The sequence below is a fragment of the Heliangelus exortis genome, chromosome 7 (genome assembly GCF_036169615.1).
Source record: "Heliangelus exortis chromosome 7, bHelExo1.hap1, whole genome shotgun sequence".
Taxonomy (NCBI): domain Eukaryota; kingdom Metazoa; phylum Chordata; class Aves; order Apodiformes; family Trochilidae; genus Heliangelus; species Heliangelus exortis.
In genome coordinates, this window is record NC_092428.1 from 16,580,081 (window position 1) to 16,604,004 (window position 23,924).

At 36.5% G+C, this 23,924-nt stretch overlaps 1 protein-coding gene across 4 annotated transcripts in view; it reads left to right on the plus strand.

The window, feature by feature from the left end:
- Positions 1 to 23,924, plus strand: part of CTNNA3 (catenin alpha 3) — a 395,140-nt gene that overhangs the window by 283,235 nt on the left and 87,981 nt on the right. For all 4 annotated transcript variants that reach the window (XM_071749099.1, XM_071749098.1, XM_071749100.1 and 1 more), the window contains one exon: positions 5,441 to 5,597. In XM_071749099.1, the coding sequence (XP_071605200.1) occupies positions 5,441 to 5,597 (157 nt within the window). The remainder of the gene's footprint in view (positions 1 to 5,440; positions 5,598 to 23,924) is intronic.

Here is a 23,924-nt window from a genome sequence, read left to right on the forward strand (position 1 = left end):
TTTAGCAACAAGATCTCAATTTTATTTAATTATATAATTGATATTTTGTGTATAAGATAGCTTTCAAAGCTTTTATATTTTTGGAGAGTTTTCATCTCTTTTTTATTTTGAAGTTTTTTTATGGCAGATAACAAAGCAACGATGCTCCAGCCTTTTTGTTATTACAGTGGGACTTATTTGCTTGCAAGTCTGCTTTTTTGGTTTCCCAATGCTTTTTTGCATTTCCCAGTGCAAAAATACCAGGGACGTAAACTCAGTGTCAGAAGCCTCTTTTTATGGGGACACGAGTCATGGAATCATAGAACTGAAAGGGACCTTAAAGATCATCAAGATCCAAGCCCCCTGCATGGGCAGGGACACCTCCCACTAGTCCGGGTTGCTCAAAGCCCCATCCAACCTGGCTTTGAACACTTCCAGGGAGAGGGCAGCCACAACCTCCCTGGGCAAGCTGTACCAGTGCACCACCCTCATAGTAAAGAATTTCCTCGTGATATTTAATCTAAATCTCCCCTCTGCAAGTTTTAAGCCATTGTCTCTTGCCCTCATGCTACATGACGATGCAAGAAGTCCTATCCCAGCTTTCTTGTAGGATCCCTTCAAGAATTAGAAAGCTGCTTTAAAGTCTTATGATCTTGTTTAAAAACATGTGAATGGAGTTCTAAATAAAAGAGACTTTCATTTCACAAACACATTTCTGAAGTTGTTGTTTTTGATGTGGTAGCTGCTTTTGAGATGCCATTGCATGTAATTGGAGAAGATGCACACAGAAACCAGGGTGTGCATCCTAATTCTGGTAGGATAACTTCTAAGGGCAGTAAGATAATGACACTTTCACCTTTGTAGGAAACTCTTGCAGAGGATAGTAGTATAAGAATATCAGTGGCATAGAAATGTGCAGGTGATCAAAAGGTTGGTTACAGATGTTGACTAAAGTGAGATAAATTAAATGGATGCCTGATAATTCAATTACAACTAAGAGAGGGCTTAAATATACTCTGTACTTCATCACCCAAAATCATATGCCACTTAGACTTTGATTATGTGTACACTTTTAAGGTATTACTAATACCCAGATGAATAAAGAGGTTGGAAAATATTTATTCCAAACAAAGCTATACATATTCCTGTTTTGGATAAATTGCTAAACTGTGTTACCCTGGGGGTTACTCTTTCAGCTTCAGATCATTCAACTTCATGGGATTAGCTTACACTACGGAAGAACTGGCATTCTTTTCTTGGAAGTATATTTCTCAAGCATATTTGAGTAATGTTTGAATGAATTTGGCTCTGCTGTTACTGTGTCAGGTTAATGAATTGGCCCACTTTATTGGAAATTCATGTGCTGGAAGTGTATACGAATCTAAAGCTGGGTGGCTAGGACCTACTCAACTGCAAAAAAAGATAATCACCAAACAAAACCCAAGAGATTAATGAAAACTTTTTCTTTATTTGGTTAGAGAGGCTAACAGTTTTCAATATTCACCAGAACCTTATAATTTATTCCTAGGAAATTTCTAGTTTTCTTCTGCAGAAGGCATTGCCATATCAGATTTTGCCTTGTCTTCTTTCCTTAATTAATTAAACCGGTGATAAAAGTTTTCTTTTGTTACATTAGTCCAGCCCTGCTATGTATTTCTTATTCTCCTCTTGTCTCCTTATGCCTCACTTTAAACTGTTTGGCTCCTCATTACCTTAAGGCACCATCTCACTGAACATTATTGGTTCTCCCCCTTGTGTACCCCATAGATGCCCAATTTGTTATTTCTGAAACGAAGATCTAACTGTCCCATAATGTAAGGCCAACCTCTGTGCTGTCCAAGTGTGCTGAGGTTGTTCTTTTGTTTTGGTGATTGCTTGGTTTGTGTAAAGGTCCCTCCCCCTTCATTTTAACCCATTATGCACCAGAGTAGCTCCCTGAAAACTCCAACTACTGTGTGTGCCTGAAATGTCATTTTAGCTTTCCTCAGCTGTTCAGAAGCTAGTTGGTAGAACATATGTAGGTTTATCTTACTGTCACCATTTTGCTCTGTGCTCAAGCTTTCCTCAACTTCTGGAACCCTATTGTTATTGTTAAATTCTGTGAAGTGTGCAGTGTATGGTTTATTCTGTACTTGATGAGGACATATGTATGTTACTGCAGTACAGGCAGTAATAATAAACGCTGTCCTGACCTAACTTGTGCTCAGAAATGTGAGGAGATGTTTGAAAATACTAACTTAGATCCTGCCAATATGCCTGAGCCTTAAAGAAAGAGAAATAACAGCTTCCTGGTAATATTTACCTGAGCTGTAAGATTTGTAGGGCAGCAACTTTTGTGACAAGATTTTGAGGAAAAGTAATGGTAGGTAAGGATGGAATTAGAATGGCCTAAGCATGCTGTAATAAAATAAGAGTAAGGCTACATTTGGTTGGCCAGCAACAAATTAGAACCCTGCTTTACATCAGGGATTGGTGAAGAAACAGTGATTTCTGAGTAGTTCTGTTGTTACTATTTCTTGAGGTCAATTCAGATGATAAATTTACCATAATGATAAATTTTGATGTAAGGTAGAGAAGCTAAACTACTTTTTTTTTTTTTTTTTTTTTTTGTATGCGCATGTCACTGGTGGCTTCACTTTTTAAAATTTATGTCCAATTATATTTTGTTCTGAACATCAAAATGCTAATGATGTTCAAATATTTTAGGATTTTAAAACACACACATCATATAATTTCTTAATAAAAAAACAACTTAAAGCAAAGTTTGATTTTTCTAAAATCAAGTGAAAAAAATAAAAATGGGATAATGTGATTCTTAAAAAGAACATGAGACTGATGTTAATGAACATCATTGTGTAGCTCTGTTTGGATGAGCAAAAGTGACAGTTGCCTCTTGCTTGCTGTGTTCGTTCTTGTTGAGTCAGAGACTTCTACAACACAAAAACCAGAATTATGGATGCTTGCTTTTTCAGTCATGCTGGAAATATCCTACAAAGACTCCAGTGAGGACAGATTGGGAACTACTTATTTCCATGAAAGGAGCCTTTCATGGTCACTGCTCCTAATTTAATGAATCTTTACTGTTGGGGCAATTCCAGATAGAACAAATTTCATAGTATACCAGTGCTTAGCCAAGCTTTAGCAGCCCTGGCTGCTAAATTTAATTTCATTAATATCAGTCTGCTTTGTCTTGTGGAAAGTAGATACTGTCACACTTTTGTATGCCACACCTATTAAAAGTGGAATCAAGCATTTTCTTAATAGGATACTGAACATTAGAAAAGTTTGCCCTGGGAGCCATATGAGGTATTAGAGTTAGCTGCCCTTGTCCAGACTGTGGCTGATTTAAGCTCTTGCTGTAAACTTTCTGGTAAACTCCACCATTTGTGTTATTTAGGCTGACAGACTTAAATTGTTTATGGATCTTGTGTAGCCTTAGTGTCCATCAGTCTGTGCGTGACTGCAATCTGTGCACTGGTAGATGAGGATGCCTGCCTGCCTGTGCTGTAGTTTTTATATTTAGTGAAGGTTTCTGTACTTTATTTCCAGAGATCTCTGGAGTCTTCTGGATTTCTAAATTCAGCCATTGGCTACACTGTGTACCAGTTCTCGTGATCTTCACAAGCAGTTTGCCTCTTCACTGCCTGTTGCAAAGTCAAAATTTTATGGCTCTTCTGATTCTGAAACAGCTTTTTACATAGTCCCATTGGTAAATTTTCCAGGGGATTTGCTTTGCCAAAAATAACGAAGTAAAGATGAAAACACAAGAAGGAAAAGACTATTGTGTTCAACAAAAACAAAAAAACCCAAAAGGTTTGATTTTAGCTAGTATCTTATTTGAGATATAAACAGAAAATTTAGAATCTGTGTAGTATTTCAGTCTTAATGGACACATTTTAAAATCTAAACTGTTCTGCTAGTGTGGTAAATGGAAATAACACCAGTGTGACATAAGAATTATTGAGGTGAAATTTTGCACTCCTGACTTGGAAAACCGATCCTGTGAATACTAAAACATTTTTTTCTAATAAGCAAAGGAAGTAGTTTGTATTACTGGTATTAGCTACCTTGAAGTATCTATTCAAATTGTATGTTTAGTGTTAAAGGTAGTAATATAACAGGAAAATTATTAACACATATATTTATAAAAATGAACCTTAATAAGCTCTTGAATACCCTGCTTTAAGTTTTTTTTTTCTAAAAATACCCCAGAGCCTTCAGTAGGAGCAATGCATGTGAATTGAAATTTAAATCTTCTCCAGCTTCAATAGTCTGTTGACTTATTTGAGAAGTCAGAAGCAATTGGCTATAACAACATATATACAACATATAACAAATTGGTGTAAATGAATAGTGCTTGTGGAAATGTTGGCAGAGGGTTTATTACACTGGTTTGATTATGCTTAGGAGACAGACACATTTGTTTATGTCTTTCAATAGGGTTTCAGAGTCCCTGCTGTCTCATTTTTAATATCTACGTTGTGACAAGGGATAAATGATCATCTTTTAATCTGTGTCAGCATTTCTGTGCTGTTGCCATTTTGAAGGTGTTAGAAACAATATGGAATTTTAGCAGTGCTCCAAGTTACACTCAACATTCATTAGTTAGAGCTTCTTCATTGATATCCCTGGAAGTTACTGTGATTTTCTTCCATGTTTTATTGAAGGAGAGAATGTTATTTACAAAATAAAATATGAGGCAACTTCTGCACATTCAGGATTTTAACCGTGTATGTTTCCTGGAAATTGTATTGGAAAAAAACCCTAGGAATTGGGATTACATTTTTCACAGGACACATAAATGGTTTGCCTACTTTTAGGGGCAGGATCATACACCATCAAGACAGATCTGCCGCCAGATGATACAGCTGATAAGTATCCTTTGTTTGAAGATGTTTTAGATCCAGAGTATGGATAAAATAAAATTATGTAACATATAATGAAGGGGCTATATCTAAAGGCTGTTTAAGAAGCATGGGGAAACCCGTGTTCAGCAATAAACCTTGCAAAGCTTTCAGCTTTTAAATTATGGAGGCTGATAGTACATCTTTCAGTGAAGATACTCCATAATAAGGTCTGTGGTAACAATCGTTAAAGAGTTTAAGCTCAAAGCTGTGATGTATGCTGTACCAAGTCGTGTGTGCCTTAAGTGTAAATAAAAATTTCCTTGTATTACTGTTTTGCAAACTGCAGTAATATGAATTCTCCAACTAAAAATGCACTGTTGTAATTTTTACTGTCCTATTCCATGAGCTTCTTCATTTATGAATCAAAAATGGAAGTTAGCCTGATCAGCATCCACCTGATATTCTTACTGAGAACAGAAAGAAAAGCTGAGCAATACTTTCGTGTAGAGAACAGAAGTGTTGCTCTGCATTATTTTTTTAATGGCAAACAGAAAATTCTATTTCTGAAGACATAATTATTTAGAAGTTGGGTTTTGTGTTTATTTTTGATACAGGTTATTAATGCTGCTTTAGCTCTTGCTGCGAGACCAAAAAGTCAAGTTGTGAAAAACAACATGGAAATGTATAGGAGTACATGGGAGAATCACATCCATGTTCTTACTGAAGCTGTCGATGACATAACAAGTATTGATGATTTTCTTGCTGTATCAGGTATGATAATTTTTAGAATCTCATTATTCTTTTCAGTGCTTTGCAAACATGGCGTTTCAACAGGAAACCAGTAGAGTATTAGATTGTGGAAGATTTTGTGAAGCTATTGCTTTTCTTTAAAATGTCCCTGCACAGTAGATTTTTCTAATCTGCAGGAGGCAGAGGTAGGTAGAAGTTACTTGACTAAACTAGGTGCATGAAGCAGAATGGTTCTGTTACAGTGGGTAAATCTATCTGTCCTTGTAGGTTCATTTAGCTCTTGAGCTTTGAAATACTCTCTGCAGTTGTGGGAAGTATTCTTCTAGAAAAGGAAGCTCATATCAGTGTGCACATCCATAACACAGGAGATACCCTGTGTTGTACTTAGTGTGGAATACAGAAAATTTCAGAATTTTAAATACTTGTAGAATGAAATGTACTTAAAAAGAGACCTTTAATGAGAAGCAAACAGTATTTAGTGGAGCAGAGGGCATCTTCAGTATTTAAGCAGAAAACAGTTGTTTTACTTGCAGTTGAAAGATCCCAACTCTGTTTTGTGACTATTTTTTTGACATTTTAAGTTAATGTAACATGGACAGGAAGGAAAAACCTGTTTCATCTACATAAAATGTGGTTTACATTTCGTGTTCCTTTATGGACAGTGGAACTGTGCTTCTCTATTTTAACTCGGCCTAATGCATTGGGCTTAATTCATGTTAATTCATGGGGTTATTGGTTTAGGCAACAACACAGAACATGAATAGTTCTGTAGATGTCAGTAGTCAAACCATTGTATGAGAACTATGGTGGACTCACGTCTAAAAGGGAACTTAGCTTGAATATTCTTTGCTTAAAGCTTATTTATCTTAAAAAAATACCACCTTTACTGCTAGACTGAATTCCCCATAACTGAGAGGTCTTTTTTCCTTGTGATTGGGATGGGAATATTACAATTGAAAAACTGTAAGCAGAGTTCCTTTCTGGGTCTGCTGATGCTGGATACAGGCTTTTCCTCAGAGCGTGGATGTTTCCTTTACAGTGAGCAGCTGTTACACCCAGCAAGTCTGAGTGTTATGTGTGAACATAGATGAATTTACTCTGAGTAGTGTGAGCTGGTTATTCTTTGATCTGAAAAACATAGGATTCTTTCTTTCCCCTGTGTAAGTTAGCCTTAGGAAGCTGATTATGAACCTTCCTATTGCTTACAGAGTCTGGGAGACTGCAAATCTTTCGTGTTTGACTGAAACTGAAATTTCTGCAGGTATTACTAGACCTGCTAATAAAGTGATGAAACATCAATTGCTAATGAATTGAACACATGAAGCTCTTTAACCTGTTATGAAATCTCCTGAGTTTTAAATTTCTCTTTCAGATTCATTGAACTAAATGTTTCTTTTCAACAGCACAGATGTGATTCATTTAAGTGGCACATTTCAGATACTTCTCCAAAATTTGCTTATCTTGAGGAATAGATAGACTTTCCAATGATAATGGGGAGTGACAAACACTATCATTGGGCTGCTACTCTTCTAAAGAGTAGACTCCAGTCTTTTTGATGTATTATGTTCTTTGGGTGAGCACAGCTGAATAATTGATGTTATTTCACAGTAAGTAAAAGCAGAAACTGTAATTACGTTGTAGTGATTTGTAGACCTACATATTCTGATGTCCAAAAAGAGCTCCATATTCATATAATGTGTGGATCATTTTCTGGAAGCTTTGGTAGAACCATTTGGCACATATTTATTTAATGTGCTTAACTTCAAGTGTTCTACTTTATATCTGCTGAGTAGACAGAATTAGCTCTATCTCAGCAAAAACCAGGACAAAGCCACTTGTGGAGCTGTTGAAACAAAACATGAATACAGGAAAATGGTGTTTCTTCTGTTGGTGGTACATGTGCTCCTCTGATGTATTACTGGGGGAAGGAGAATTCAATGGCAGATTAAAAAGTGTGAATTATGAGTGTTTGAAAAGTTGGGACTTTTTGTTGCTGTTTTTTGTTGGTTGGGTTGGTTTTTTTGAAATGGTAATACACTTATTGAAGTGTATTTTTCTCTCCTTTTCAGATTTATCTGTCCTAATGATTTTTTTTAATTGCCCCACTTGTATTTTATTCCTTATTTGGAAAACTAGAATTACAGAAGACAAGAAAAGATTAAATAAGGTCTCTACAAGTGATTGCATATGGCTGGTTTAAATTATGGTCTGCTCCTTATAAAGGAAAGCAAACTGTAATGAACTATACAAAGTCATTGCAAATATGAAACATTATAAATGATGATGCCATTGTTCATAGATTTGTTATATATCCTAAGAACAGACAAGCAGCCTCAGCTCATCATTTTTGGATAATTAATTGATGCAAGGAGGAATGTGAGTATTAATCTTTATAAATCTCTGACATTACACTTAAATTTATCATGCTCATATGAAATTTTTAGATTCATATAAGTAAAATGAAATGTGCTATTGAATTTTATGCATCAATTTCCAAAAAAGTAGTTTTGATATGTTTGTAATTTTGTTTATGTTGGTAAAGTTTATCCTCAAGTCTGCTGTCATAAAATGACTCTTTAGTGTCTCTTTCCTGATACAGTGAAGCTGGAAACATAGTTCATGGTGTTCGGTTTCAAATGTTGATTTTCCTACGTTACTTTAGTACCATTTATTCAAACTCCTACAGATAAAGCCTTTGGATATATTCTGAAAATCTCAGATTTCAGTATTTCCTTCCTTTGTGTGTGCGTTTTCCATTCTCTGTGATGATATGTAATTGCAGTGACATGCTAATTGCAATTGTGAAGTTTTTTTTAAATTATTACATATTAGAAAAACAGTAAGAGGACAGTTAAACCTTTTAGTTCAATGTCAACTTCTACAGTGACTAGATAGGTAAAAAACTCATCACAAGTGTCTATACTTACAAACTTTTCAGGACCTGAGATGCTTCCTATCTATTTTCTTGTTGAAAAGTTGAATGACAGACCCCTGAGCTGCTTTTCTGTCCTCTTCTCAGTGTCCTTGCCCAGACTATAATTATTTCATCTAATGAACTGTCTCATCAGCTTTCCATACTTTCTGAGGTTTGTTCTCACATTTATAATATCACTATGTTCAACATTTTCATGTTCACCTCTTTTCTTATCTCTTCTCATTTATGAATACATCCTCCTCTTTCTCATATACTTCATGCAAATAACATAAACCCTTTCCTGTTGTATTCTGAGTGTAATGAGGACTCAACATTCTGCCCTTACAAATACCTCCTTAAAATAGTTTGTCTGAAGTGCATTTTTATTTTTGTAATCTTATCAACACTTCAAATGGAATTAATCTTTTTCAAAGGTAAATGTGGTCTGAGTTAGGGTAATAAGTCATCAGGCTTTGAGATGGTTTTCTCAGATGTCCAGTTTGTTCTTTCTCTACCAAAGATTCTTTTACTTACCACTTACCTAGTGGAGAGATAGTGAGTGGAATAACTTAGCTGTTTGCTTCAGTTAAGGGCTTGTTTAACTCCTCTGTGAATTTCCATCGTTAAATTGATAGTGGTAAATGTGGACATCTGCAGATCCATCTGCAGTAGAATCTGGAGAAGATGTTGTTTTTAGTACTTTGAACAGAAAAATATAGTAGAGTTTACAGAGGTGACCCACGATTCAGCCCATTACAGAAATTGGACTGAAGTGTTTTAAATAGGTAAAGGCTCCTGAGGCTGCTAAAATTCTATGATAGGACTATAAATCTTTCAGTCTTTCTGAAGTAGGCAAAAGGGAGTAATTTTTTAACTGAGCAATTGGCACAACTCAGTTACTGCTGGCAAGAGGGAAAGAGGGAGTTCACTTTGCTTGTTCCATTATTATGTACAGACTCCCACAGGAGATCCAGGGTCTCCCTCTGAATGGAGTTGAAAAGAGCACATTCCAAATGTGGAGTGTGTGAGGGATACTCTGAAAATCTGTTTCCAGTGTCTTAATCCTTCCCTTGGAATCTACAACGAGTAAGTTGTCTTCCCAAGTATAATGGGAACCCTGTGAGTTAACAGTGTTAGAACAGAATTTGCCTTTTAATGTAAACCTATGCCATCAGAAATTACTTTTAATTCATGGAATTAAAAAGATAGGATGGTATTGTAAAGCTATTGAAGACAGCAGTTTGCCTGGGTGCAAGTGGTCTTATAGCCTCAACAAAAGCAAGAACTAAGCAACCACATTTTTTGCTACTTCTGTTCGTAGCTTTTACTCAATTTTGGTAAAGCTTCCCCAGTTTAATACTAGTAGGAAAAAATAACAGGAAGAAAAACTTACCTTACATATTTTTTCCAAAAGCACAGTTCTAAGTATGTTACTTACTGATAACACAGAGGGAGCAAATCTACAGCCTTCCTTCTTTCCTGACATGGTTTTAGATCTGAACCCCTGCTGCTGTTGTGGTTTCTATAGTTGGAAGAGGCTCTAACTGTTGATTAGGAAACAGGATCAGATGAACTTTATTAGTATGTACAACACAGGAAAAAGGGAGAACAGAATCAAAGAATAAAAGACAACTCTGAAGTTTATCTTCTGAAGCATCTCACACAGAGCAGAACAACAGAAATCCAATTTTAAACTTGTTCATTTATATGTGATTCAAATCTTTTATTTTTCCTTTGGTCTTAACTATTAATGCACAGCAAAGCTTGAACAATGCAACATGTAAGTAGTACACATTTACTGCAATAAAATACACAAGAAGTCTACTTGATAAATCCTTTCTCTCAGTTACATCACTGAAAGAAGATTGCAGTTGATCTGAGAGCAACTAAGAGTAGATTCATATAAATGTATTTTCAAAAGATTTCAGGAATGTGTGTAAATAGGAAAAAATCAAAATAAGGTATTTGTAACTTGAAAGAAATTGATATATTTACATATAATTTCACAGTTATGGAAAACTTGCAATAAAATACCTCTTACAAAATTACTAAATTACATAGATTTTTTTAATAAAATATCTTTTCATGTCTAACATTTCAGTTGTACACACATTCTTTGAGAAATAGAATGGGGAGCTCTGTGCTTTTGGAAAATCTAAAATACCATGCTCCTAAAATGAATTACAAATACTGTTAGTATTTGTACAACTGTGTTCATCTGTAACAGCGTTCTGGCAATATACACAAATACACTCACAAATAACAATATTTGCCCTCTCTCATTTCTTGCATGGCTTTTCTAAGCTGATGATGCTGACTGCAGCTAGGACTTCATGGATGGATGCCCTGTGGTAAAGCCTTAGTTGAGGTATGGTGAAGGTTATAATTTAAAACTCAGAAAGCATACCTTTCCTTATAATAGAAAAGGCTCTCTGTAAGTATTTAATTTATAACTGTTATTAAAAAAAATATTCACTTAAAGTTATTTTAAGCTATTTACTAAACTGAGCAACAGGAGCACACCATTACTTGATACAAAAATAACTGCAATGTAAATATTTAAATTTTGTAATAGATATTCTTTTTTTCTTTCAGTTATTTCAATACATTAAACATTTAAGTAGATGGAAAGCAAAAACTTCGTTATTTACATGACAACATATTTCAAAATAGTCTGACCATATATTGTATTTCAAGAATTTATTTCAGAAAATGTAGCCTGTTAAACTTAAGAATGTAGTCACTTGTTTTTACTGAAATGTAATTTTGGAAGATCTGAAATGACCATGTAATTATATTTCTCTTTCTTGGGTTTCAGAGTAGTGTCACTGAAGCACTGTGGGGAGCCAAAGAAACAGTGCTTTATTACTTCTGTGTAGTACTAGAACAGAATCATTTTAAACTTTTAGAAGAGGTCTCTGGCAGAAACTCCTTGGATAGTTAGACTCACTGTTGACTGAATTTCCCAGCAGCTCAGTTTCTGTTTGGTAATTTTCTTTTCTAAGCTGTTTTGGTTTTAAGTGCTAGTTTTTAGGGTTTTGTTTGTTCCTTATGGGCTTTCTGCCAATTCCTGGTTTCTGATTGGTTGCTGAAGTTGTTGATTTAAGTTAGGAACAGTTCTTTCTTTCTTATTGCCCTAAACTCATGAGTACAGCTGATTTACCAGAGTTTAATCTTAAGAGAACTTAATTTAATCAAGTCATAGCCTTACCCATATAGTTCTCTCCATTAAAATCAAGCCAGTATTTGTTGTGAACTGTAAACTCTGATCTGAACAAAAGCAGTTCTTAAATAGATGATTTTCTTATTGTTTTTTTACAAAATTGGATAAGCTTTTTTTCTTCCATCTACAGCAGAATGCATTTCTTAAACCTAATTTAATCTCCCTTTACTTTTTTCTTCAATACTCACTGGACAAGATATATGCTCTCTACCTTAAAGAACAAGCTTCACTTGTTCTGGATGATTCAGTTTTTCTCTCCTGAATACCGAAAAAGAGATTAGACTACCATAAAATTTTCTGAATTCTCCCTTTAATCTTTCAGTCTGATTTGTTGCTGCCTGGTAGCTAAGTTTCTGATAACTTTTGAAGTCTGATTTGATGGTTTTTTGGATCTGTAGCAGATTCCCAGCATTTTTCACTCTCGTACAGTAAAATCAGATCTTTGCTCTACTTTATACTTTATCAGTCATATTTAAAGAAACAACAACCATGCTATCCTTGTAGTTCCTCTGACTTTTCACATCCTTAACATATAATCACATGCAACTGTCTCTAGTTTTCATAATATTCTATTAATATCACACTTCCTTCCTTATCCCTGCCTTATGGTAGTTATTCTGCTGTTGCTCCATTGTTCTTCATTATCCAGTATTGCATTCTGTGTAAAAGTATTCTTTAAAATAACTTTCTTTATGATGCCTGTCCTTGTAATATCATCAGATTCACTTATCTGGGACTGTGCAGTAGTCTACACAGTGCAGCTCTTTTTCTTTTATATTGAGAGCTCAGATAATGTGAGGCAATAATTTATACTTGTCTTTACAGGTCTGAAGCTGAATCAGGCTAAGGTGTGAGGTAGGGTTGATATACTTGTTACATTTGAAGAGAAGAGAAAAATTTGGGATATTTTAGTAAAAAAATCTTTTTCCTTGTTTCAAACAGAAGGAGCAAACTTCAAAGTAAAAATAGCTTAGGATTTAATTTACATTAATGGATGACATTTTGAGAGAGAAATATGCTGAGCACCAGAGGTAATTAATATAATTCATCCTGTCCATCTCTGTGCATTCTGTCTGCTAAGCAGAGGTTGTGGGTCTTTTAGGATCTGTCTGATGCCCCCCACGCTGATCTGCACAGATGAGCACTGACATTGTTATTCAAACAAAAACTGCAGTCACTGCTCCAGCTTCAGGCACTCTTCTGCTGGTGGGCTGAGGAGTGAGAGGGAAAGAGGTGTAGAAGAAACATGGAATGATTCATTATTTTTTTCTACTATCAGTTATTTACTAATTTCAGGAATTGTTAAATAAGAGTTCCATAAGTTGGTCATGCAGAAGAGAAACATTCTACAATAAACAAGTTAATATAAGGGAAAACAACCTGTTCACAGTGCTCATTTCTGATGTGTGTTCATTTGCAAGTTCTTAGATTGACTTGTGCTTACTTTTATCTGGAGTGACTGAGACATGCTGATATTCTTCTATGTGAGAACTGATGTTACTTTTCCCATGTTAATTCCCAGAAGGTTTGGATTGCAAAAAGAACTGTTTGCCCAGTGGTTTAAATTGAGTGACAAATTCTGAATAGGAGACAACTGGAAGGAGAGTGGAGAAAAGACATGATAGATTTTCAGTATGCCATGCCTTCCTGCCAAGGTTCTGATTCTTACTGGCATCACCTGTCCTTCACTGCAGTAAACCAGTGTCTGGAAACAGACTGTATTTTCATGCTTTTTGCAACATTAATAGTGAATACATCATGCCTAGAGTTTTTATCTTCTGCAAACTCTTTAAATTGCAGAACTACTTACTGCATATCCTGATGACATCAGTGTTGTTGAATTGTGATACTAACCTTGACAATGAATATGGCAACCAGTGACCTATTTATTGAATTTTTCCTTCTGATACCTGCTTTGCTTATCATCTGGGACTTTTAAATGTAAAAAAAATTCTACAGGTGTGAGCCTACACATGGCAAGATCTCTTTGTAAAGGTGCTACTTATAATTTAGGTATTTTCCACTTAAAATTTCCTGTTTCTTTACCCTCCCAACCAACATCTTCTGATTTTTTTATTTTGAAGTTCATCTTCTAAAACTTCTAGAATTTCCCTTCTCCCCACACTCCCATTCTCATTTAGATACAGTAAGCATCTGCAGTGTTCTAGTACATTGTGAATAAGGCTCTAAAGCTTTACTGTTTGGTCTGCTAATTTAGTGGAACAACTTGCAAATTGAAACAGTGGATGACATCTCTGCATTTTTTTCAGACATGTTTTTGTCTGTGGTTTTAGTCAGTGTTTTAGGAATGTATGGTGGCTTCCATCTTTCTGAACACCTACACTGAGCCTGCATTAAGGAAGGTTATTGCATTTCAGGTACTTCTCCAGGCAGAACTTCTTAGGCTTTACTTTACTTTACTTTTTTTACTTTTACTTTACTTTACTTTACCTTCTTCTTTGTTGACAAAATACACATTTATGCTTAAGCCCCTTAGGAAGTGTTGCATGTCACTTGAACTTGCCAGATGAGTGTGTTATTTTGGTGTCTTGAGGGTTTTGCCTTTTGCCTCTGGAGTTAGATCCTTCTCTTAGGCCTTGTCTTACAGGACCAAGTCTGATGAGTGAAATCTTTATTTCGTTGAAGATCAGATTGCGTAGGGGCCACCCAGTAGGTTTTAAGGAACATCACTGAAGAAGTTGCTTATTTCCTACCTATAACTGCTAGCAAATACATTGGTATGCTATAGGGGTAGAGAGGACTGTTGAAACATCCCAAACTTTACTACTTCAGATATTGGCAGTAACTTTGCTATTGTGGTATTATAACAAAGTACTGTGAACTCATCAAAGGCATGAATAATGCCATTAAGGCTGCTCACTTCAAGTAATGCATCACTGCAATTGAGGACTGATTGCAAGTTAGTGCATTTGTGTGTATGATTGAATTACTGTGGATAAAACTCTCTCATCTCTTAATTTTTAATCACTCAGTTTATGGTAGCTGGATTTTACCCATGACTGTTGTAATTGAATAGATGGGTATTATATGAAACCAGATTGGACTTTGGTGAGAGTGTTTCTATTAACTAAATTTGCTTTTTTGTTAACCCCTAAGGGAAAGGAAAACAAAACTAGACTGTTTGTAAAAAAAAAATATCTTTTTTTTTAAAGATCATAAAAAACATACAGTAAGTTCATGCTGTGTAAAATGTAATGTGAAAATGTTTCTCTCTAACTGAAAGTACTCTCTTATGGCAGATGGCCTTTGATCATCAGAGCTCTCTACTGTTATAGCTATATTTAGCAGTTGCCTGAATTTTTGTTCCTTGGCCAGACTCAGCAGAGGTCAGTGCACTGCTGGAACATGTGTGTACTTCCCTTGAATTCCACATCCAGGTTTTACTTAAAATCTTGCACAACTTACAGTTATATTTCGATTCCAGTTACAGAATCACAGAATGTCAGGGGTTGAAAGATCATTGAGTCCAATCCCCCTGCCAGAGCAGGACCATAACTAGGGGAGATCAGAAATGCATCCAGATGAAACCTGAAAGTCTCCAGAGAAGGAAACTCCACAGCCTCTCTGGGGAGCTTGTAACCCTGTAAAAAAGTTCTTCCTCATGTTGATATGGAACTTCTTGTGGTCTAATTTGGTTCCATTGCCCCTCATCCTGTCACAGGGCACAAGTGAGAAGAAGTTGTCCCTTCCTTCTTGATGCCCAGCCCTCATATTTATACACATTAATTAGATCCCCTCTCGGTCTTCTCATCTCCAGACTAAAAAACCCCAGGTCTCTCAGCCTGCTTTCATAAGGCAGGTGTTCCAGTTCCTAAATCATTCTCATAGCCCTCTGTTGCACTCTCTCAAGTAAATCCCTGTCTCTCTTGAACAGGGGAGCCCAGAACTGGATGCAGTACTCTGGGTAAGATCTCACTAGGGCAGAGTAGATGGGGAGAAGAATCTTCCTCAATTTGCTGGACACACTCTGAATGCAGCCCAGGATACCATTGGCCTGCTTGGCCACAGGGGCACATTGCTGTTCCATGGATAACTTGTCCACCAGGACTCCAAGGTCCTTCTACATGGGGCCACTTTCTAGCAGATGACCTCCTAACCTCTACTGGTGCATTTTGTTATTCCTTTCCATGTTCAGGACTCTGCACTTGTTCTTGTTGAAACTCATTAGATTCCTCTTGGCCAAGCTCAGCTCTCCAGTCTGTCCAAATCCTGCTGAATGGTCGCACAGACTTCAGGTGAATCAGCCAGTCCTTCCAGTTTTGTGTCATCAGCAAACCTGCTGAGAAGACACTCTCCTGTCATCAAGGTCATTGATAGAGATGTTGAACAGGACTGGCCTCAGCACTGATCCCCGGAGGACTCCACCAGTCACAGGTCTCCAGCTGGACTCTGCACCACTGATCACCACTCTTTGGGCTCTATGCCTCGTGTTCATACGTGCGTGTAAGCACGAGTCACAAAAAATTTGTTGATTTTGTTGCCATGGAAAATCCACCTTGTTCCTGATTGTTTCTGCTGCTGGGCAATGGAAGAGTCCTTTAAGCCTTTTTCTGGATTAATTCTAAATGTCAGTGGTGCCTCATAGGTCCTGATTTTAGTGCCCATTTCATGGGTAGGCAGTGGATTTTGTTTTCCAGTTCCTCCTGTGTGTTCCTTTTTGAATGTGAGTTTCATCATAGTAGGTGGATTTGGGAGGCAACTAGGAAAGCTAAGGCCTCCCTGGAATTAAGCCCTGCAAGAGAGGCCAAGGACAGCAGGTTTTGGGTTTTTATCAGGCTCATGTTTCAAATTACTTTGGACAATTAGAAATGATTAAAATGTCAATCTGGACAGTTGAAGTCATTCAAAGTCAGCTGCAAAATACATAGTAACTTCTTGGGCAAATTGGGGTTAGTGAATTGTTCAGATTTGCCTTCCTTATTTCTCTTGATGCAATGACTTTTCCATCTACTGCTCAAACTACTTTTTGATTTCTTTTTTTTTCCAGTTTGTGTAGCATCTTTATGCTTTGCAAAAATTGCAAGTTAGAGGTTCACTCTTAGCTATGGAGATGGGGGAAAAAACCTCAAGATAGTATTCAGAGACTTCAGAGACAGATAAAATCTAGTGTTTTCATGTTGGCTTGTTGGCACCTGCCAGTCACCTGCAGTGAAAGGAAATGGCTTTGAATTTTTCCCATTCTGATCAAGACAAAGGCTCAGTGTGTGACACAGCTTTCATCAGTTTAACGACCCACATGGAAGTTCTGTCAAAGCCCTCATGTGACTTTGCCCTTGCTGGGCATATCCTGTCTGTTCTGCTTTCTTTTAACACATTTGTCTTCCAAAACATTATGTAACTGTTGTTTCAACAATTTAGAATTGAGTTTTGTGAAGAACTAATAGTATTTTATTTTAGTCCTGCTGCTTACTGAAATGGATGTTTTGAGGTGGAGGTAAGGACAAGATCTCTTGACAGCATATAAGACATAGGCACATCATGAGTTATGTTGGAATAAACCAAACACATCTTTATTGTCATGTTTTCTCTGGGAAATTGTAACAGTGTTTACCTTTAATCATTAAATTAGTATGCTTACACAATTCTTTTAAATGACTTAAGAAATTTCTGTGCTTAATACTAGTAAATAATTTATAGCTCAGTACTTGATACAGACCTAGGGCTCCTTTTTCAGTGATTGAAATGTGATTGATTTGAATGATTGAATGATTGAAATTCATTGATTTGAATGTGGTCTTTTTTATTATATAAATATAATATAAACGTAACATAACATCATATATCTATCATATCATATCATATCATATCATCCCATTCTCCTGAAAGTATTGAATCACACAATTTTCAGAGCCAATCACCATGGAACCACTGGCTGATGTGGTTGTGAAGACTGACTTCTTATTTCTGTCCCTTGTTTTCTGTGTTGTAAGAAGTAATTAACACCTAGGAAAATCTTTCATCTTGTGCCATTTCATAGTTGTCCAGGGATAGTAATTACAAGACTATTTTGAAAGCCTTTTAGAAAACCAGTCTGTAGTTAACTAATTACTTATCACACAGTTTACTGGTGTCTCAACTCTTCTTCATTACATCACATTCAGATCTCCCTCTGTTCTATTTTAGAAAAAAAGCCTGTACCAACAAAAATAATAATTTTTGTGTTTCCCCCAGTTACTCCCAAGAGCCTTAAAGGCTACCACCGTAGTAATGTTTTTTTCTTGCTCTGTTATCAAGATTATTAGAACTTAATATGCTAAATGTCACAACTATCAGTTCAACAATTTGTTTTCAGTTTCCTTTAGAGGATTATGCCTTGTTCCTGGAAATCTGTTGATGCTCATTGTACCTATTTTGTTTTAACTGAAAATCTAGTTTTGCCTCCTACCTCCCTTTGGTATGCATAGCCTTGCCCCAAAAGTAGCAGAGGGTCCCTGATACACAGATCTAAATGCAAGTTACTCTTCTGACACTGATTAGCTTAGACTCAAGGGCAAACAATATAATAGCAATATAATTCTTAGATAATTGACACATTTTTAGGCACTGCTTGTTCACATATGCCATATCAAAACCACCAAATTGTAGTATGCATCATGTGCTGATTTGGGGAAACCATTTTGGCTAATACTCGGCCATGAAGACCTGGTATTACAAATTAGGATTTTCTTATTCAAGACTTTATTTACCTGTTACTAAGGGTATGAGAACATTTCAGTAGTGAAATTCTTGCAGAGCTGAAGATGATAAAATCAAATCAGAAGTGTGAAGTCATGCAGTAATTAGGCAGGGCTTAGGAGCTAGGTAGTGCTTTTGAGTAGTGGAGTTAATAATTTGGATTATCAAAAATTTCCATCCAAAAACTGAAATATCATACTGAATTTCTGTTCACTTTTTACTGATTTTCACTAGATTGTTGCTGAGACTTAGTTATATGCAAGATCTGCCTCTCATCACATCTTGCAAACTACTGGCATCCTCTTCCCGAGTTCTGAAGGCTGATGTACTTGGAATTCACTCGGTATTTCAGCTGGCTGAGCTCAAATTACACAAAAAACTTTATCTAGGAAAGCAGATGCTGCTTGTTTTTTAGTTCTGAATCTCCTGGTGTGTGCTTCTACTATGGAAAGTTAGCCAGCCAGGATTGTGTGCAGCATGTCAAACCCGTATTTGCTTTAAAAATGAAAGTATGCACATGCACAATTTGAGCAAAAGCTGATTGTTCACTGTGATGTGTTCCCCTAGAGTCTGCTCTTGTGAACTTGGTAGCAAGCAACAGAATGTTAATGAGGTTTTCCTGATGATCAGAAGGCAGCCTCCCCCTTGGAACCTCCAGCACCTGTGTAATACATGTGCCTGTGTGATGCAAAGCTGTGAATCCTTGGCACATCAGAGAGAAAAAAAAAAAAAAAAGGAAAAATCAAGGAGCAAAACAACTATCCCCCACCCCCAACAATAACACAAATTATAGTGGCTTATACTTGAGAAAACTGATATAATGAAAAGGAAGCTTTTATTTATTCAAGTTTGGTACATCTAGAGGTAACTATTAAACAGTAAACAATACAGTTTGCAAGTGAGTTTAAAGCTTCCAAAAGGAAAAATTAACAAATCTATCACAGCTTAAATTTACCATTTTTGTAGGGAGACTTTGGAGATTCCCAGCCCAGATTATTTCCTGACAATTAAATGTTTTTAATCTGTTAGCATTTGCCCTAACCTTGGGTTGGCTGTTGTGTCAAACAGAGGTGTTAGGTGCTCATGACATGTTCAGTATAGCAGATATAAAGCTGTTACAAGACAGTGTTATCATAAAGTCAGTGTTTTCACCTGTCACTAAGTAACAGATAGCTATTATCTTTTGACAGTATTTTACAGACATAAATTAAATAGTACCATTTAACATAATATGGTGTGCTATGTTGCACACATTGTAAAACAAGGAACAAAAAAGGTCTCCAATTATACACCACTAGTAGTAGAGGGAAATAGTTGATACATTTCATATTTGTTAATTTTGTCCCTTCTCTTCCCCTCCAGAAAGTTATATATTTTAAAGGTGATCAATTGACCAGATGATCCAAAAACAGAAGCTGTGTTCCTCAGTAACTGAAAATTTTTGCTATGCTATTTGGTCCAAACTAGGCAGATTTCCTCCTCTCTTAATTCTGTAGATCCTACACTGAAGTTCTTACCTAGCATATCAGCTATGCATTGATTTTTAAGATATGTGTTATGAACTGTTTCCCTGTAATCTGGCTACCTATTTCTCTGTTAAAAAACTTCAGTTTCCAATGAGATAACACTGATGCTCAATGTAACTTTATGTAATTCTTGGAATAAACAAATTCCTGTAGATAATCCATTATTTAGAAAATATTGCTTTTGCTGTTTCAGACTTATGGATTTATGATGTATCAAGACCTTTCTGAGTTTTTAAGAGTTATTTTCATGAAGCTAGATAATATTTTATCTAGATTTGGATTTTGAATGCTGAATTCAGAAAGCAACAATAAATTTTCTGTTTCTCAGCCATAGAAAGACAGAAAACAGATTTACTTATGTCCTGTTTAGGGCTGGCTCATATTTCACCCAAGGCAATAAAAATGCAGACTTAACTTTTCTCTTTTGGCAGAACAAATTATATGGAAAATTGAATCTCTGCTTTTCTCTGCTAGCACTGAGAATAATTTTTTTTTTGTCCATTTTTGTGTTTCTCTAGTCCCTATGTGTTTTAATTAATGGACTGTGTAACAAACTCAGCCTTCAAAAAGGGCAAGTGGGGCACAAGAGACCAAACAAAGGCTTGTGGAGCATTTTGTGTATAACACAAAATTAATTTCTTCTTGTATGCTGATGAATAATCCTCTATTGAAGTCTAGAATTCTCCCACAGACAGTTCTAGTAGACTGCATAAAAGGTGATTGGAAGAAAGAAACAAATGAAAAAAAATGGACCAAAAAAATTATTCTCTGTGTACACAACCAAAAGGGCTTGCTGATGTGGAGAAGGTGTGTTTCAGGAATTTAAGGAGTTTGGGTGTGTTAACCTTAGCCCTTGGCCTTTTGGCTGGCAGTTCTCAGTGGTTTTGCCCTCTATATCACAGAATCATAAAATTTTTCTGGTTGGATGGGATGTCAATATCTAGTCTATGCTGCTGCTCGCACTGGTCCCTCACTGAATTCAAACTAAGAACAGAGATTTTACAGCCTCTCTGAGCTGGTGAATCTCATGATCTCTCTGATTATGATGAATCTCATCATTGCAGTGATTTTTCCTTTCTCCCCCTCCCATCACATTCTCTCCTGCTTCCTTTTGCTGTAATCCCTCATTCACCAGCCTCATACCTCAGAGAAAAAGTGAAAGATCAGAGTCCAATAACTTAGTGCAGAGTTAAGTTTACCTGACAATGTTCTTCCAGAATGCTGTGCTCACTAAAACTGAAATTTCTAAATAGTGGTATAAGAGATAAGGGATTCATGGTGATTAACTCTTGGACCTGTCTGGAAGCACTTACTCTATTAGCTGTAAATGTTTTTAAACTGCGGAAGCACTTTTTGGAGCAGTTTAGCAAAGTTGGATGTATAAAGCAGGTCCACTGAAGTACTACTTGCTATGGAATAAGAACCACTTTCCAGACCCCACATTTGTGATAAGATGCAAGTAATTTACATGTACCGTGAGAATGATAATAAAAATAACATAATGTTGAAGCATCAGTTTGTCTGCAGAAATTGAGACAAGAAAAGGGTCTTCTAGTGCTGTGGTACCTAGTCTCTTAGTCCAGGCCAAATGGCCTTCTAGTCAGAAGGGTGTGTTTGAGATGTCTAGGGGCAAGTTGCACGAAGGCATGTCACACCCGAGTGTTTCTATAGGAATGTTTTATATTGTTCTTATAGCCCAGGATAGAATTGGAGTATGTAGATACAGAAATGACCCCTACCCAACTGCATATACTCATGTTTCTGCTTTTTCTGGATTCTCTTTGTCTCCTGCCCATGGAGGTGTCCATGTTTCTGGTCTACGTTTTCTCTGCATTTCCTCTTTTCCTATCCTCTAGACAGCAAGGTAGCTCTTATGGTGCACTTCCTCATTTTTAGAGATCTCTGATCCTAGCTCATGTACAGCTCTAGGAAAGGAGAGAGACTTAAATATGCTGAGAGTTTAAGACTTTGCTTTCTTAATTTCCCCATGATCCTGGAAAACATCTGGATGATGAATGGGGAAGCTGACAATCCAGAAACCTGTATGTATGCTAAATTTTGTGTCCAAGAAATAGAGGGCTGCAGAAACAGCATCTCAGACTAACCATTTTAGTAATCATATTAAAATGAATGAGGGAGAGAAATAAAACTCTTATAAAGGATTAATATTGCTATATGGTTCTCTGTCATGCAGAAAGACATTTTCTGTTATCTTAAACCTTCATTAGCCAATTAAACTAATTGTTTTGCACTGCCAACTCTGTAATTAATAGACGCTTACTTGAAATAATGTTTTTATATTCAGAGATTCTTTTTGGTGGTGATGTGGTAGATGATTTTTTACATTTTTTTTTATTTGTCTTTTTAGCTATCTTGAGTTTAAATGTTAACATCTTGAAATCATTTGGGCATATGTGAATGAGAATGAATCTTAAGGAGAAGCTGCCAACTCAATCAATACTTTGTTCACCCTGAGGTAAAATACAAAAGGAATGCACACTTCAGTTAATATTTTCTGTGGAGAGAAATGAACTTAGTATTTCAGACTACAGTTTGAAGTTTCTACAAGAAATTAATTTTACAATTTAAACCGGTGGTTCTCTTTTTCTTCAGATGTCATCTATAGGGACTTGAACAGATAGGGATAGGTCCTTTCAGTGTATTACCTGAAGGGCATAAGAGCCCTTATGCCACGCTCTTTTCTCTGCCCACATTAATCTTCATTTCCATCCCTATTCTGTTGTCTTGTAGCTTCTCTTTTGCAGCCTTCAGCTCACTGTCTGAGACAGCCACTATATTTTTGTGCTTATGTCCTATGATACTGGACACTCTTAGACTTTACCTTTCTCCAGGTTAGCTCACTGTTTCCAGGAACTCTTTGGCACACTTTCTAGGTGTGTTCTTCTTTCGGGAAAATTTGGTTTTGCAGCCTAGTACCTATTGATATGAGATGTACCTATTCATTCACGAGGCTTTCCATGTCTGTGCTTTTCCAAATTTGATTTCTCTTGGTATCTCAATTCTGCTTTCAGGATGAGACTGAAGTTGTGGAACTCTTTCTCTGTGAAAGTAAAGTAATAATAATTTATTTTCTCTAGCATCTGTAAAAAAACTATTTGCTTCAGTTTCTCTGCATCAGTTAATTTCTGGTCTCCATAGCTTAGGTGTTTCACCATGCTCATGATGACGAATTATTTTTTCCCTTACATCAAATGCTAAACTTCCTTTGCTTCAACTTCTGAACAATTACATGTTGGAGGATTAGTCCAGCATGCGGGGGCTGCTGTGAATGGCAGGTGCTCTCTAGATATCCTCTAGCCACACTGCCAAGTCAGTGTCACCCTCAGACTTCCTAAGGATGTGTTCTGTGTGCCCAAGGTATTAATGAAGTTAAATGATATCAACCTCGGCACAGAGCCTTCCTGAAGAGCAGCTCTCCTAACTCCTAACAAGCCTCTGGTTTGGCTTTGAACTCCTGACGACTCCTCTGTGAGCCTGGGGGTTTGACTGCTGCTTCATCCACCTTGTTGTTAATTCACCTCGATGCCAGTTTTTCTCTAAGTTTTTCTGTAAGGAGGATGTGGTAGATTGAGTCAAAAGTGTTCTTGAAGTCAGAAATAAACAATACACTCTCCTCATCTCCAGTCTTTCATTGCTGAAAGCGATCAGTTTGGACATGCTTGATTTGCCCTTGGTAAATCAATGCTGTTTGTTACTAATCATCTTCCTGTCCATCATGTCCCTGGAAATGCTTTCCATGAAGTCTTGTTCCATTACTTTTGCAGGAACTGAGGTGAATTCCTAGCCCATAGCTTTCTGGAGCCTCCTCCTTGCCTTTTTTAAGATGGTTATAATTATAGCATTTTATATACATTTCAAATCACAGCTGTCTGTGTCTAAAACCCAAGTGTTCAGAAATGCCAGGCTTGCATCTGAGTAAATTTCTGACTTATGAATCCTTCCTCTCAAATACCACTCTTGGTCTGGGA